This window comes from Gekko japonicus, unplaced genomic scaffold, assembly GCF_001447785.1.
Source record: "Gekko japonicus isolate JY-2015 unplaced genomic scaffold, Gekko_japonicus_V1.1 scaffold407, whole genome shotgun sequence".
Lineage (NCBI taxonomy): Eukaryota > Metazoa > Chordata > Lepidosauria > Squamata > Gekkonidae > Gekko > Gekko japonicus.
Genome location: NW_015172563.1, coordinates 815811 through 833520, shown reverse-complemented (window position 1 = coordinate 833520; position 17710 = coordinate 815811). Strand labels below are relative to the sequence as shown.

At 42.4% G+C, this 17710-nt stretch overlaps 1 protein-coding gene across 2 annotated transcripts in view; it reads left to right on the top strand.

The window, feature by feature from the left end:
- Nucleotides 1-12087, top strand: part of MED23 (mediator complex subunit 23) — a 60242-nt gene extending 48155 nt beyond the window's left edge. For both annotated transcript variants that reach the window (XM_015421267.1, XM_015421266.1), the window contains 7 exons: nt 2469-2705; nt 4551-4710; nt 4827-4899; nt 6173-6387; nt 8175-8295; nt 9475-9606; nt 11196-12087. In XM_015421267.1, coding sequence (XP_015276753.1) covers nt 2469-2705; nt 4551-4710; nt 4827-4899; nt 6173-6387; nt 8175-8295; nt 9475-9606; nt 11196-11366 — 1109 coding nt within the window. In that variant the 3' untranslated portion in view covers nt 11367-12087. The remainder of the gene's footprint in view (nt 1-2468; nt 2706-4550; nt 4711-4826; nt 4900-6172; nt 6388-8174; nt 8296-9474; nt 9607-11195) is intronic.
- The last annotated feature ends 5623 nt before the right edge of the window (nt 12088-17710 follow it).

The window sequence follows — 17710 nt, the reverse complement described above, 5'->3', positions numbered from 1 at the left end:
TGAATTCTTCCACAGAACAAGATGGTAATTAAAAAAAAAAAATTCCTCAAGTCAGGCTTCATGTTCATAAAACCCTGATTTTGCTTGTCTCACCAATCTAGTATAGAAATGTCAGAATAAGACTTTGTCACACTTATAGTTGGGAAACTAATCCTAAGAAGACCTGGATCTGTTCGTTTGAAGGCTATGTGAAGGTACATTTAAAAAAAAATGCTATGGGGCATCTAACCTTAAGTCCCTGGTTCAAACATTGGCAAACACTTCAGGGTTGACATAGAGGTCCTACCTGTCAATGTAATCTATGAGCACCCTAGAATGTTCATATTCAATTGTCACATTATCTTCACAGGTATTATTAGTAAGGGAGTGTCCCTGCAATGAAGCATTCATGGAGTTCAGGTGTACACCCTTTACTTCAAAGGCAGGGGGTAGCTCTGTACATGCATATTTGCATTGCACTTGAAAGTTTCTTCGTAATGTGAACAGGCAAGCCCACTCATGTAGGAGCTCTATGTCTACCTGGAAGTGCTTGCTAATGTTTGGATTAGGGGCTTAAGGTTAGATGCCCACATAGCTGTCAGGATGGCATTTTAAAAAATGTATCTTCACATATCCTTTCAAACAAAGAAGCCCAGGTCTGAGGAAAGGCTGCACAGATTGATAGCTCAGTGCTGAAGAAGTACCTGAATGGCAACATTCAGCAGGCTGAGCAGAACACTAATAAGAATGCAATACCTTCCCTCTGTCTCGCCCTTTCTTTAGAATAAGGATTAAGAAAGTAATCCCCTGTGGTTCAGAAATAATTCTAAATTTTTTCAGTTGGACTTCTGTACTTAATTGTTTTTATTTTATTTGTTAAATTTCTGACCTGATTTTCTCCTCAAAGGGACTCTAGCCTCTGACCTTGTGTTCATGCTAAGAGTAGGGCTGTATGTGTGTCAACAATACTGGGGACATTCACAGAAAGTGTGGTGGCATCTAGTACTGAACACAGAATCCAGCTTCCTGAGAACATCTTCACTTAAAAAAAAAATTTCTACAGGTTTCTAGTTCTTGTGGTTTCAGATGGATACTTGAAAAGTCATGAGCAGTGTCAAATGAAATCTTGGAAGTTATACATAAGATTTCAGTAATTGGGGCAGGCTTTAGTATACAGTACTTCCTCTTCCCACAGCTACCAAACATGAAATAGTAAAACTTGCAGAATAAGCTGTTGTACAAAATCCAATCATACTAATTTGATCAATTTACATCTATATATATAAAAGAAAGTCCCCTCACCGTAAAATCAACGCCCAGGCCAAACCGCTGAACCTAGAAACACCAAATTCAGGGAGAGCACTCCTACCATGACGTAGATGCTCACTAAAAAGGGATTTTTAGAAATTCGACCCCTAAGGGAGTCAAAAGGGGTAAAATGTGCTCCCCCATTGATTCCTACGTGGCTGCCAGGGGCTGCCTCCTTGCACCCCCTACTCTCTGATTGGTCAACTGCAGAGCTCAGTGTTCTGAGGTTAAAAAAAACAGTTACAGGGGACTACAGAGAGCTAATGACAGTTGAGGAAATCAGGAGTGGCCAACCACCTGTGAGCTGCTGGCCCAGCCTCCCTATGGCTTCAAACATGCTCCCCCCTCCTACACCTGACAGGCAGTTGTCTGTCAGGTGCAGCAGCGGTTGCAGGGTGCTTAAAGCCACAAGGGAACCTGCGCCAGCAGTAACGCCTTAGTGATCCTGTCAGCCCCAACTCCACAGTGCTTTCCAATACTCCTCCCCCCTCCCCCTCCTACACTGGACAGGCAGCTGTCTGTCAGGTGTAGGAGAGGAGGTGGGATGCTTACAGCCCCTGGGGAGGTTTGCTCAGCAAGATTGCCTTAGCTCTGCTGCTGGCCCAGCCTCCCTGATGCCTTTAAACATAATCCCCCCAACACCAGACAGGCGGGTGTCTGTCAGGTGTAGGAGCAGGAGCAGGGTACTTTAATACATCAGGGACACTGCCCCAGCAAGATCACCTTAACGATGCTGCTGGCCCAGCCCCTCTGATGGCTTCCAACACACTCCCCCCACCTCCTACACCTAACAGGCCGTTGTCTGTCAGGTGCAGCAGCGGTGGCAGGGTACTTAAAGCCATGAGGGAGCCTGCCCCAGCAGTCTACAGAAAGGTCCTTCAGTAGAGAGAAAAAAAGTACGTATGTCTCACTTCATTTTTTACACTACAGTCTTCTCCATTAGAATTCCTACAACAAATGTTACATTTCAAACTTTACATCATCAGTATTATAACTGGATTTACGGAAGTTAAATACCATAGCGAAGCACAGGTATCAGGCTAGTAATTTATAGAGCAACAAATTGAGCATTCCTTGTCGTGTTATTTGAATTGCCTGTGTACAGAATTTTCATTTTTGTAGTGCAGACTGTACTCGACCCTGGCTTTGAGTTTGTGAATACCCCTGTTGTCTCCTTGCAGATCGTCCAGTAACCTACTTGTACAATACACTTCACTACTACGAAGGACATCTCCGGGACCGTCCAAACCTCAAACGGAAACTGGTCCATGCCATCATTGGTTCCCTTAAGGATAATCGGCCTCTAGGATGGTGCTTGAGTGACATTTACCTCAAATGTGCTATGAATGCACGAGAAGATAATCCATGGATCCCTGATGACATATATTACTGTAAACTGATTGCAAGGCTGGTCGATAATATCCTTTTTTATAATAGTGAGTGTAGGTAAAATATCAGAAAACCATTGAGACACCTGTTTGCATTGTAATTAATCTGTAGTTGGCTGTGCTGTGATGCTTTTCTTTTTTTTGCGCTCCACCCATTCATAGTTTTGTCTTTTCAGGAGCGGCATTCAGATTATTATTGTTAGCCAAGAAAAAAATCAAGGATGTGAAGCAGGGGCAAATCATTTTCTTAACAAGCCACCTGGAATATCTTGGGTGGAGGAAACATGTTAAGAATGTATAATACGTATCATTATTTGTTTGAAAATGCATAATCTCTACATTGATTACGCTATAGTACCAAGGTGCTCAAATGACTAGAAGAGAAAATAGCAGCAGACACTATGTAACCTAGGTTTCTGCACTGTGTTTTGCTCAGATCTGCATATATGAGCCATGCATGAATGGCCTGAACATACAACATAATAGTTAATAAGAACATAAGAACATAAGAACATAAGAGACGCCAATGTTGGATCAGGCCAAAGGCCCATCCAGTCCAACACTCTGTGTCACACAGTGGCCAGAAATACCAGTGCCATCAGGAGGTCCAGCAGTGGGGCCAGGACATTAGAAGCCCTCCCACTGTTGACCCCCCCCCAAGCACCAAGAAGACAGAGCATCACTTGCCCCAGAGCCCCTAGCTATACCTTGTGGCTAATAGCCACTGATGGACCTCTGCTCCATATGCTTATCTAATTCCCTTTTGAAGCCGTCCATGCTTGTAGCACCCACCACTTCCTGTGGCAGTGAATTCCATGTGTTAATCACTCTTTGGGTGAAGAAGTACTTCCTTTTATCCGTTCTAACCCGACCGCTCTGCAGTTTCATGGAGTGCCCACGAGTTCTTGTATTGTGAGAAAGGGAGAAAAGTACCTCTTTCTTTACCTGCTCTTTCCCATGCATAATCTTATAAACCTCGATCATGTCACCCCTCAGTCGTCTTTTCTCCAAGCTAAAGAGCCCTAAGCGCTTTAACCTTTCCTCATAGGGAAAGTGTTCCAACCCTTTTATCATTCGAGTTGCCCTTTTCTGCACTTTTTCCAAAGCTATAATATCCTTTTTAAGGTGTGGTGACCAGAACTGCACACAGTATTCCAAATGAGGTCTCACCATTGATTTATATAGGGGCATTATTATATTGGCTGATCTGTTTTCAATACCCTTCCTAATAATCCCCAGCATAGCATTGGCCTTCTTTATTGCAGTCACACACTGTCTCGACATTTTCAGTGAGTTATCCACTACAACTCCAAGATCTCTCTCTTGCTCAGTCTCTGCCAGTTCAGACCCCATCAATGTGTATTTATATTTAGGATTTTTGGCTCCAATGTGCATCACCTTGCACTTGGCCACATTGAACCCCATTTGCCATGTTGACGCCCACTCGCCCATCCTTGACAGATCCCCTTGGAGTGCCTCACAATCCTCACTGGTTTTCACCACCCTGAACAACTTTGTATCATCCGCAAATTTAGCCACTTCACTGCTTACTCCCATCTCCAAATCATTAATGAACAAGTTAAAAAGCAGTGGACCAAGTACTGATCCCTGCGGTACCCCACTGCTTACCACCCTCCACTGAGAAAATTGCCCACCTACACTCACTCTCTGTTTTCTATGAACTAGCCAGTTTTTGATCCATAAAAGGACTTGTCCTTCTATCCCATGATTTTTGAGCTTACAGTCTGTTCCTACATATTAAGGACCAAATGGAAGCTCTAGCCTGTACCACTGCAGTTCTCCAAAAAAGAAACAGCCCCTGTAATGGCAGCTGCTTCCTATGTCATATCAGTTGATTACCTTAATCGTTCTCACCGATGGCTGGCAAGTCACCATTCCCAAACTGTGACTGGAGGTTCAATGAGTTTCCTAACCCAGCTGCCCATGCACTGCATGTTACCTGTGTTGAACTCATGGCATTGGCTGTTCCAGGAAAGGATGTAGGAAATGCCCTTCTGAATGTTGTGCTGAAAAGGTAGGTTGAAGTTCTTCTGAAAAATAGAGACAGTTTTATGTTAAAAATGGTATGTATCTCTACCATAAACTGCTGATATTAAGTACATGAGTCCTTTTTTATCTCACTTTCTCCAGTCAGCCATTAGTTCCTAGAGACAATATAACAGCATGGATGAATGCAATTGGACTGATTATCACTGCCTTGCCTGTAAGTTGCCTTGATTCTTGCCTGTAAGTTGCCTTGATTCTGACTAATTGAAAAGACAAGTAATCCTGTACCACTGATGAAAATAATGTTTAAAATGAGACGCTAAAATGCTAACAAATATAATAGGAAAATTAGGGTGGGGAGGATATGACCTTTTCCATTTTACTTTTTTTACTGCCGAATGTGTAAAAATGAGCTGTTCAGGATATTTTTGTAGAGGAAAAAGGACTGTTGTAAAATGGAGTTGATCAGCAGAGCACTTCTTATACAGGGAACTGGTCTGTCATTGTAATGTCTGTGAAAAAAATTAGGCAGCTTTTAAACAAATAGTATTGCATTGTTTCCTGTGTTATTGTGCTGGTTTTTATTGCATTGTAATCCACCTTGAGTCTCAACAAGAAAGGCAAACTGTTAATATAGGAAGAGGAGTAATTGGAACCATTTTGGATGGGAGGTACCAAGACTTGTCTATAGACCACTAAACATTTAGCTTTGTACTATATGAGCTTTCAGCAAACACTATAGATGCACAAGTTAAGTTTGTGGTATTTTTAAATGAAAACTGAGGAGCACATGACATGTATCCAGCTCCTCCTGTGCCCTCCTTATGAGTTTAGACAAATGCAGCCTTTTTAAAACCAAATATTCTGTAATGTGGAGTAATGTTTACTTAGATTGTTGTGACTGTGAAACAGTTTCATAGACTGATTATGAAGCATTTGTAGACTAACTTAATTGTTCAGTTAAAAACATAAGAGAAGCCGTGTTGAATCATTTCAATGGCCCATCCGTTGTCAGTGTCACACAGTGGCCAAAACCCAGGTACCATCAGGAAGTCCACCAGTGGGGCCAGAAATCATATAACACAAAGCTATCTGTTTGAAAAGATTGAGCAACTTCCTGCATTAGCATTGGATCATTAGAAACCTCAATATCCCAGTCCCAGCTCTTTCATTATAGAGTAGGCCTGGTTGGTGATTCTGTTCTGCTCTGCTTTTGTAACATAAGAATGGCGTAACCACAAGGGAGAGGAGAGATTGTGTGGGTGATGCCAACATATTCTCAGATTATTTCCCTCTTGTCTGATGGCTTTTTCATTCCTGTGTTACTAGAGCTGTAAGGGACAGCACCTTGAAAGACTGGTATTTATAACTAACAACTGGTCCTCAGTTTCATGATGGGTCACAGTCACTGTCTATGATTGATATTTGTCTGTGTACTTGAATGTCCCAAGTATGCTAATAATTTGTCATGGGGTGGCTTTATTTTGCAGGAGCCCTACTGGATTGTTCTCCATGAACGGATTGTGAGTGTTGTCAACAGTCCTAGCTTGACCTCAGAGACTGAATGGGTTGGTTACCCATTCCAGCTCTTTGACTTCACAGCTTGCCACCAGTCTTACTCGGAGATGTGCTGTAGCTACACATTGGCATTGGCGCATGCTGTCTGGCACCATTCAAGCATTGGCCAGCTTTCCCTCATTCCAAAGTATGTGTAGTGGGTATTTTCTGTTATCTATGCATACTAATTTCACCTAAATAATATGTGTCACGTCTTAAACACAGGGCACAACAAATAGATAAATATTCTCCCTTAAATTTATGCCAATGATTAAGCATATAAGTCAATTGTTAATTTGAGGACTCTTGCCAGAATTCAGGGTATAAAATGAAGAGCTTTGTATTAATTTTGGTTTATAGTGTAACTAGGAATAAGGCCCGTTGTGGAAATAAATACAGTGAGCACTAGAAAGAGGCTCTGGGAGAGTGCCCCGGCTTTGGGCACTAAATGACAATTTGCTGTGGCGACCTCGGCAGGGTATAATGACACAGAGCCCACCAGTTTCTCCCCAGGAACTGATCTCTGCTACCTGAAGAGCAGTTGTAATTTTGAGTGATCTCTAGCCCTCACCTGGAGATTGGCAACAGGCTTTCCCCAGGAGGGAATGGCTGGTTTGGAGGGTGGAGTCTATGGCACTGTACCTGTCTGAGGTCCTACCCCTCCTCAAACCTCACCTTCTCCAGGCTCCACCCCTCAAATCTCCAGGAATTTTCCAACCTGGAGTTGGCAACTGTATCTCCCTCATGGCCAACCATCAACCTACTGTTATCTGTCCCCTGGCTTCAGCTTTACATCTCCTCCCTCCTAGAGAGCAGTTCTAATTCTGACTGATCTCCATCCCCCACCTGGAGATTGGCAACAATGTTTCCCCATCAGGGAATAGCTGGTTTGGAGTTTGGCGTCTATGGCATTGACCCTGTCTGAGGTCCCACCCCTCCTCAAGCCTCACCCTCTCCAGGCTCCATCCTTCAAATCTCCAGGAATTTCCCACCTGGAGTTGGCTACCCTATCAGGACTGGCCCCAATTAGTTTTCTCCCAAAGGCCAACATAGGTGTGGAAAGGGCCTTTTACTCACAGAACCAAGCTTGGTTGCCTAGCAACAGGCACTGAGGAGAAAGTACAGTTGCCAGCTCTGATTAGGGAAATACCTGGAGATTTGGGGGGTGGATCCTATGGAGGGCAGCACTGGGGGGGTGGAAGGACTCAGCAGGGTATAATGCCATAGGGTCTACCTTCCAAAGCAGCCCTTTTCTCCAGGGGAACTGACGTTTGTCATCTGGAGATCAATTGTAGCAGCGGGAGATCTCCAGGTCCCACCTGGAGACTGGCAACCCTAGGGGAAAGTCAGCCAAAAAACCAGGGGGTTGAAGGGAATGGTTTGATGGCTGCTGGTCCACCTCATTAGCCAGCCAGCCATGGCAAAACCAAAAAGGAGAGAGAGCTGATTTCAATTTATTCTGACAGGAAAGTGGCCAAGCTGGCAGTGGGAGGGGGTTATCCTTTGTCTTTTTACTGACAGTAGCAAGCTTGGTTGCCTACCAACAGCCACTGAGGGGAGAGTTCGTCCCACACAGGAGCCAAGAGAAGTGTATTCCTCAGTAGAGAGAGCAGTCTGCCAGCAAATCTGACAGGGAGCAGGGGCTGAAGTGAAAATGGGCGGGGAAGAGGAGCAGACCCAGCACCTGGCCAATGGCACACGAGTACTCTTGAGTGGTGGCCAATAGCCCAATGGCTGATGGAACCACTCTGCACAGCCAATGGGAGAGCTAGAAATGGCCAATACGCTAAGTCCAGCAATGCAGCCACTGGATTGGCACATCATTGGAGTTACAGGTCAGCGAGCCAAATGCTGACGGAGCATGTGGAACGTTCACCCCAAAACAGGATTATATATAAGGAGAGATTACTTATTCTAGTTTCTGAAACACAACAGGTTCCTCACTGAAGTACTGATACCAATAGTCAAGACTGAATTCCAGTTACTCTACGTTTATCATCTTGTCGGCCCATTCCTACAGCGGTTTAATCAAGAGAGGACAAGGTGTATGTTAGAGGTAGGTTATTCCAAGAAAACTCCCAGCTATTTATTGGAAGGAGAGCAAGTCTTTGAACTGTGTGGAATGCTTCCTGTCCAAACAGGAGTTGTGAACAAACTGCAAACTTGTTTTCCTATCCTGCCAACAGAATCGGTCCAGTAAAGCTGCATTTGGTATCCTTTTCCTGAATGTATAACCTTTTCTATCCATGCCCCTTCAGTGATTTAACTCACCCTCCAAACTGCAGTTAGCTATGTAGAAGGGGGAAAGTCTTTTCCTTTGCACAGAACTCATTGTAGCTTGGGGAGAATTTAAATTGTGGAAGAGGAATGGAAAGAAAGGGATTAAAATGTCCACCTCCCCTAGCAACCCTTCCGAGATCATGAAAGTGACTAGGTAGGAGTGCTAATAGAGATAATAATAGCAGAACTCTTGCTTCTTATCTTGTTCCAGCCTTTTTACAATGGAGTTAAACACTGTGAGTTTTGAGTGCGGCTATACCATCAACATAGGTCATGTGAATACGTGTATTATATAGCTCAGTAGCTTCATGAGAACCTTGCTGTTTTTGTGGTTAATGTTTGGAGTTTCAATTGCTTCTCTTAATCAAAACACTAAATTGTTTCTTGTAAAAAGATCACCCAGTCCCTTTCCTGGCACATTTTTGTATTAACAAAATTGAATTTACTTTCTGGTACGCTTGCAAAGCACTTTTGAGAATTTAAAATCAAGTCCAAGCAGAAATGAGAGCACATTGAATGCTGGCATTCACAAACTTATCTCTTTAAGCACAATGAACAAATTTTAAAATAAACTGTCTAGGATATTTTGGAGGTCATAAAATTGTGCTTATGCAGTACGTAACAAAAGAAAGCGAGCTTTAAACTTGGTCTTGAAGAAGAAGAGAAGAGATTAGATTTATACCCTGCCCTTCACTCAGAGCGGCTTACAAACTCCTTTGTAAGGCAATTTTGCTAGGGATGCGGTGCTCATCTCCGTTTCCAAGCCAAAGAGGCAGCGCCGTCCAAAGACATTTCCGTGGTCATGTGGCCGGCATGACTAGATACCAAGGTGCACAGAACGCTGTTACCTATTTATCTTCTTGCAATTTCTTGCTTTCGAAAGGTACTAGAATACATAATATTATTTTCCTGGCTGTTTCAGTTTAAATTGCATTTATTTTTTTTGTGACAATAGATTGGAGTAGCTTTTTACGAAATGCTCCTGGAGGTAGACCAGTGCAACACTCATCTTAACTACATGGATCCCATATGTGATTTTCTCTATCATGTGAAATATATGTTTACTGGAGACAGTGTGAAAGACCAAGTAAGTGAATGACAAACCTCACTTGAAAGAAACCAGTTCTTTTGTTAACATTATTAGACATCAACTTGAAGACTCCCGAGTTCTTATTTTTCTTCTTACACTTTAGTAAAACATAGTCTGCTTCTGTGGCAAAACATCCCACAATTCAAATAATTAAATCAAGTTTTGAATTGTACTTTGGTTGTGCCTTTGTGTGCCGAGGTTTGTTTAGGAATCAGGCAGTTGAGCTAGGATTGACTCTAATAGATAATCCTCCCAGGCAGGTTGCTCAGGACCCTCCCCCCAATTGTTTACCTCTTCTTCATTCAAGGAAAAATTCTTAAATAGTCATGTAAGCTTTTTCATGATGTGGATAAACAATTGGAAATTAGGTGGACTGTCCCTGTTGTTGTTGTCCGACTGTTCGCGACCCCATGGACCACATCACGCCAGGCCCTCCTGTATTCCTTTGTTTGCTTAATTTCATGTTTGTTGCCTCGATAACACTGTCTAACCATCTCATCCTTTGCCATCCTCTTCTTCTTTGACCTTCAATTTTTCCCAGCATCAAGGTCTTCTCCAGTGAGTGCTCCCTTCTCATTTGGTGGCTAAAGTATTTGAGCTTCAGCTTCAGTATCTGGCCTTCCAGGGAACAGTTAGTGTTGATTTCCTTTAGGATTGACTGATTTGATCTCATTGCAGTCCAGGAGACTCTCAAGAGTCTTCTCCACCACCATAATTAAAAAGAATCTATTCTTCGGCGCTCAGCCTGTCCCTAGTTAACATTAATTCTGCTTGGTTGTGGTTGGGCCATGTATTTTTGTGTCCCTGCTTCCTTACCATGAGCACCAAAATGCACCCTAAGCATGGTAGATATGGAGCCAAACTATGCCATTTGAGAAACATTCAGCACTTGACAAGACATAGGGTGTGGGAGGGGACAAGCAATGTGTAGATTGCCTCTTAAAGGGACCACTGAGAGAAAAGTTATCGACTGCTGCCCTCTACCTGTCTTTCTCACCTGTTTCTACCATGTATGCCTTCAGCTCACAGTTGATTTGGGGCTACAGATCCCAAGCGAAGTTGAACAGAAGCAGCAGACAGCTCCAGCAGGACCCTAAGTTGTCTGGAGATGCCACAGAAACATGGGAAACTTAAACTTCAGGACTTTTCAGTTAAATAATATTCACCAGAATTCCATGTTGATACACTTATCAAAAGTACTCTAAAGGTTGAAAGGGAAAAGTTGTTAATGATGGGAGAACAAGAAGCTAGCTAGAGGGTAGAGACTTCATCATATGTGAGGTTTATAGAAGCAGGTGGTGATTTTGGAATATATTGGGGTGTCTTGCTGGAATTTTTTAGGGTTTTTTCTCTATTTCGTTTAAGTATAGAAATCATGCAGAAAAACAGACTAAATGTTTTCAGCAAAACATTGCCAATGAAATTATATTGCTGTATTTTTTTAAAAAAAATCTTTTGGTAGCTCTTCCAGAGCTTTCAACAAAGAACAGGATGAAAATTAAACTACTAGTAATATTCGCTATCAAATAATCTTTGCATGATCTATATTTTGCTCTGTAACCTTTTAATCTCTGCTTATATTAAAGGTTGAGAAAATCATTTGCAACTTGAGACCCGCTTTGAAACTTCGCCTACGGTTCATGCATATCACCAAAATGGAATCGTCTTCTGTTTCCCAGCAACCTATAAGCAATGTGTCTCCAGCACCTCAGCCTAATCAGGTGCCGGTTAATGTTGCTTTGCCAGTGTCTCAGTAAAATGAGGCTCCAACTTGTGTCTCTTGTGCCAAGGAAATCTGATGTTATCCAAGATGAAAGTTGACCCAATGTGAGTCCATTTTGAAGAGCAACAGTGCATTCAGAACAAATTCCACTGCAGCGTTCCTTGCTGACTTCTGCATATGCATGTTCTACCACTAGTCTGATCAAAGGAACTCAATCAGTGGATATCTGAATAGCTGACTGCTGTAAAAAAAATGCCAGGAGTTATTTTCCTTATTTGTTCCTCACTTTTCTTGTCAATGGTACTATTGTTCAGCAGTGTTCACTTTTAATCTTGCAAATCTTTACAATACAAACTGCGAACAACATGTGCACTTTTCTTGTTCCACTGACATCATTTTGCAAAGACTGAGATCCTCAGATTTTAACAAGAATATGTTAAAATCCCATTGACTAGCAGGCTGATTTAAATCCAACTAGTTGCAGTATCTTTGGGAACTGGTTTAAGGTAGACTTGGAATCCTGCGGGGTCAGATTTTGATTATGCCGACCGTAACCTTTTCCAACAGCCTTCCTGAAGACCAGGACAGTACATGGTAGTAAAGACACTGGCTGTGCAAATCAAGGACAATAAATCTGCTGGATGAACAGGCCTCTTTCATATCCCCTCCAAGTTCTGAAGTGTAATTATGTATAAAATACATATATTTAAGAGTTTTATTTCTGGGGCCTTTATTACTGTTGTTACAATTTGTTACCCAGCTATTGAATTTTAGCAATAACTGAACTTTAATTTAGATTTGTAGTACTACTTTTCACATTTTATTTTTTTTGGTCTGGTGGCTTTTTTTTAATGAGATGTTGTTTGGTATCTAATGAAAATGTAAAGATTTGTAAAATATTGTTCATATATGGTAGCACTGATAACATTGTTTAATAAAAATTATTTATTTATGCATAGTTCATCCAAATTATTTGAGGGTAATACTGTTAGCCAAATTGCCTTGAATCGTTATTTAATTTGGGGAGTCATGAGCTTAAATCAGGCAATAGGCAAATACGGGGGCAAGAATCTATGTATACAGGGGTGCAGAATTCTCCAGACCCGCCAAATAGACGCTGAGACTGATGACAGTATAAATTGATTTTGTTTACTAATTTTATTTCAGGCATACAATAACACTTACACACACACAATTACACAGTATCTAGGAAATATAGATAGAATACAAAGAACACATTCGCATTAGCAGGAGATTTCGATGATGGGTGATACTCTACCTGTCCTGTAGTCGGAAGGAGTGAGTCTCAGGAAAAAGGAGAGGGTTAAGGGATCCATAACTGGGGGAAGGGTCCATGTCCTGAACCGGCAGGCTCACGGTAAGACTCTGGCTGCGCAACCAAGAGTCCGACACTTCAGGTACGAAGGGGTTGGGTGGGGGAGCAGAGAGAGAGAGCTGGTGCTGCACAGCTCTTTTATAGGGAGGTTGAGGGGTGGGCTGGAGGTTGGCTACCTGCCTTGGCCAAATATGTTGACTGGGGCTGGGGTCCAAGGTTCACAGGGCTGGTCAATGTTGAATCTAATGGGAAACTAAGTTAAACAATGGCATCCTGATGGGATTATGTCTTCTGCTGGCCAGAGGCATTGTTCTCTTGTTGTCTCGTGTCTGCGGTTTCAACTAGGTGATGTATTAGGTGGGGACAAACATGTTGATTACGTGCACAGGAAGGGGATCCTTCATGGAGTCTGGGTCCCCTATGTTCTTGCCTGGCATGGCAACAGCCTGGCTTTTCAATGCTGTGTGTGTGTGTGGCTAGGAAGCTGGTTCATTTCACTGCAAGTAAGAGGGATGGTGACATACAGGGCCCATGGACACACTGTTCTCCAATGGTTGTGTCGTGGTACATTCTGTACTTCTGGGATAAGCTCCTCCCTTTCCTTCAGGGTCGGCTTCAGGCTTTGATCCGGGCGGGGAGGGGCTTATCCCCATGCTGACCATCCAGTTCTTTGCCGGCCCTGCTTCCAGCAGGACGGATTCAGGCGAGCTGCAAAGCGACCCGAGAACAAAGAAGACAGGAAGATAGAAGAAGAAAGACGCAGCTGGCCCAGGCTAGCCAGAAGAAGAGCTGTCTGAATGGCGACCTTATAGTTCAGTCCCTTTTGCACACAACTAGCACAGGTCAGGTTTTTCATAACTTATGAGTTCATAAAAGCATAATAGGGGCCTCGTAGGACAACAATACCATTCATTTTATCTATTAGCTTCATGAGTTTAGTAAGACAGAGTGCGTCCAGGCCATTCACTGGTATATAAGAGGAAGACAAAATGCTGCCCTGAAGTTTAGTTTTTTTCAGAATCCAAATGTTCATTTGAATTCACAAGCTAAACCCTTGGATATAAATTTATACTTGTATTTTTAAAAATTGATCATATGGCTCTGCACCACATTTGTACCAAAATGAGAGACGGTGGCTGTAGTAAACATAAAATTACCTACTTAGCAGCTTATCTACTTAACCAGCAGTTCATAAAATGAACTCCTAGAAACATGTTAGAGCTTAAACCATGATATGTATTCAGAGTCTACTTTGATAATATGAAACGCGGCAATTAGAACAATGAGGATCCTCTAAATGAAGCTTCAAAACAAGACAGAATTATTGCCATAACTGAGCTCATAGTGGTGTTCACTTGTTCTGGTGTCTTACCGCGAGCTGGGTTGATCATTATATCCACTGCTGAGACTAAACTTGTAGAGGCAAAGAACAGTAACTGAATTTAAAGGGGCCACTGAACAGTATTCAAAACAAAGGACAATGCCTGGTTATTGCAAAGTATGAAACATCATGTGGAAATGCTAAATTAGCATTCTATTTTATCCTATCCAAGAGATATCAAACTAGAGGCTTTTCTTATTAGTATTGAGAAAGGATGGTAGGAGAGCACTATTTTAAACTGAATACCAAGACAGTAGTCGACTTGTGCATGGAAATTTGCTCTGTTTTTTATTTTTGTTACTAATTCCAAAATTGACTGTTTTGTTGTTTTTGATGCTGTTAATAAAAACATTTAGAACTTCTGGTTGATGGCGGCACGCTCACGGACTCACCTCCCGGACCTCCCGGGGGTGTCTCCGTGCTCTGGCGGATGGAGGGGGTGAGCAGGCTCGTAACCACCCCAGGAGCCCGGAGAAGGGCACCTGGCCAAGGAACTTTGAGGGGGTAGCCTCTTCTCTGGCCAAATGCCAGAGAATCGAGGCTCCCCCTTGCTCCAGTGGTCCATCCAGCTGAGAGACCTGATGGTACAAGTGAAGCTAGCCGGATCAAGCTCAGGAGATCAGGCGTTTGAAATGATGAATGAAGAGGGGTCGGAAGACCAACTATGAATGTGAGTCAAATGAGAACTGATTTTTAAACAAAAAGACACTCCTTACCCGAAGCGGCAAAATGGCAGAAGCGAGTAGTGGGAGGGAGGCCTCCCATGCCCATAAATCATTGAGTGAAAGGGGGAGGGAGTGGAAGAATAAACACGAAATTGCCCAGAAGTACTCACCCATCGAGCTATACAGATAAGCGCATATTCAGAGACTTTAAAATTTATTGTGAAAGCAAACAAACGAGAAAAATGGCGGGGAAGAGGGACAGAGACAAAGAGAAACTTTTAAAAGCGAAACTAGAGTTCCCGAAGCCCAAAACGACCAGTGAGACGACGAAGGCGATGACAGAGGTCATGCGCCCTCTGCTGGAACAGCTCAATGTCTTTAAAGAACAGATGTCTGTTGTAACAGCGAATATTACTGCACAACAAAAGCAGCTGCAAGTTGTGACAACAAGCATTACTGCTCAACAAACGCAAATAACGGATTTGATTCAAGTATGTAAGTAATGAAGCAGGATGCTGAGAAAGTAAAGGAAATGGCTGAGACAATGCAGAAAGTGAGGGGAAAAGTACAAAAATTGGAAAAGAAAACTGTATCTTTGGAAGATCAGATGCTGCAAGTGCAAATGGATAAGGCTAATATGGTCCTGCGCTTCCAAGGGGTGCCCGAGAAAAGAGGAGAGAATCTTAAAGAACTTATGAGTGAGCTACTTGCCCCAGTAGCAGATATAAAGGCGGACTTGCTACTCAACGACATGGATGTGGCCTACAGGTCATATTCAGGATACATAAAGAAAAATAATCTGCCTGGGGAAATTGTAGTAAGATTCTCGAAGAGGCACGTCAGGGATGCTATCCTGAAAGCAGTTGCTGCGACACCCCTGAAGGTGGGGGAGAATGCTGTCAGAACGCTAAAGGATATTCCATTTGAAGTAAGACAATGCAGAAAGAAATACAAAGAACTTGTGTTTTTCCTCCAAACAAACTCAATTGGATATAAATGGCTGTTTCCAGAAGGCGTAATATTCAAGATCAAAGAGAAGAAGGTCAAGATTGACTCTGTTCTTAAAGCTCAAGAGTTTCTAAAGGAGCAGCTGGGAAGGCCAGAGGACGAGAGGAAAAAAAAGAGGACAATAAGTCCGGTGGAGAGCTGGAAACTGGTTCGTCTGGTGAGGACTCTTTGTCTGAGCAGGGGGCATCAGCCCCCAAAAGTTCCTACAAACTGCGGAAGAGAGAGAAGAAGAAGTAAAGGCTGAAGGACTCTGAATTGTGCCTTTGAGAACTTGGGTTCTAGGGGATGATGGGGGGCACTGTTATTGGGCAATTAAATGTAACTGGGGATAGTTAAAAGGGTTAAAAGATTGACACAGTTCATAAGTACAAAGATGAAAAGTGAATGAAGTATAAAAAGCTAGTTGGAGATCTCCTCTCTTGGGTTTTTAGTTAGTTGTGGGTTCTTTACTTTCTCCCTTATATGTAGCTTTCCCTTTCCCTTTTTCCTGTTCTAGTTTTTGTAGTGTTTAAAAAATTAATAAAAAATCCCCTCCGGGGGCTTAAAAAAAATTAAAATAAAATAAAAACATTTTATGCCACCTTTTCACTCAAATAGGGCCCATAAGGAGGCAAACATCAAAACAATTCAATAAAAACATATAAATGCAAAACAGGGAGGTATGCCAAACAGTTATCGGAGGTATGCCAAACAAAAGATAAGTCTTCACCCACTGGTGGAAAACAACAATAGAGGGAGTTCCATTGTTTTGGCACCATAACCGAGAAAGTTCTTTCTCAGGTTGTGACCTGTCTAGCCTCAGATGGAGGGGGTACCCGAAGCAGGGCCTCCAAAGAGAACCAGAGGGGATAGGTAGGTTCATGTGGGAGAAGGTGGACCTTAAGGTATGCTGGCCCCAAGTCATATAGGGCTTAAAATGTCAATATCACTGTAGATGGAATAAGAGTGGAGTGGAGTGACATGGTGACTACAATCCACTCCAGTCAACACTCTGGCTGTCGCTTTCAGACAGTCTTCGAGGGTAGCCCCACAGAGAGGGCACTGCAGTAATCTAATCTAGATGTTACCAGGGCATGTACTATAGAGGCAAGAACTTTCCTGCCCAGGAAGAGGATTAAGGTATTCCCTAACGACACCCACAATGCCAAATTTCAGACAAACAGCATGAAGCCCCTCCCCCCCCCTTTCTGAGAGAATGAAACATGAAGAGAATTGATAGAGATTCCAAACAGTAACAGCAGGGCAGGCATTGGGAGGAGACAGGAAGGCAAAGTACCACCCTATATCCTTCAGGATTGGAATGCCTCTTACATATATGTAATCCTAGTGGCTACAGCTTGCAAACAACTAGAAAAGCCCAGCACTTCTCTTCCTAAGAAACACCATTCTTACTAGGCCTTTTATTAGAAGTAATGCAGGCTGCCTTGTAAAAGTGAAACCAGTAGGGGCAGAGGTTGCAATAATGAAAGAAAACAAAACAAAATGACAGAAAATATGGCTTTTTTGTTATAGGCTGTTAAGATGGGGGACTTGCTTTGTTTTTACATAAATAATGATAATTTATCCTATTGTCATAATACTTATAATTAATAACAAAAGAAATGAACAATATCCTCTTCTCTTTTTTTGTTTCTGAACTGTCAGTTTTTAGCCTTTTTAATTGCCCCCCAAAAAGTTTAGACTCCAAATCCAGGCATTAACTAACCTCATAATCAAAGAGAATACAGCAAGGCATACCCTCATCTGCCCATATACTGGGGTCAGAACAAAATGGCCACTGCATGGGATAACTCTTTTACAACTTTTCATCTTTAACAACATGTTTTTATGGCAACCCAACATTTCTCTCTTTTAGAGTAGAAGTTGATCTTTTGATCATTTCCATATTCTGTGGAATGAAATCAGCTGACTTCAAATATCTATATGTTGGATAATAAAAGTTAAACTCCCATGTGATGATCAGGTTCCTTTATCCCTTTTGTGAAAAG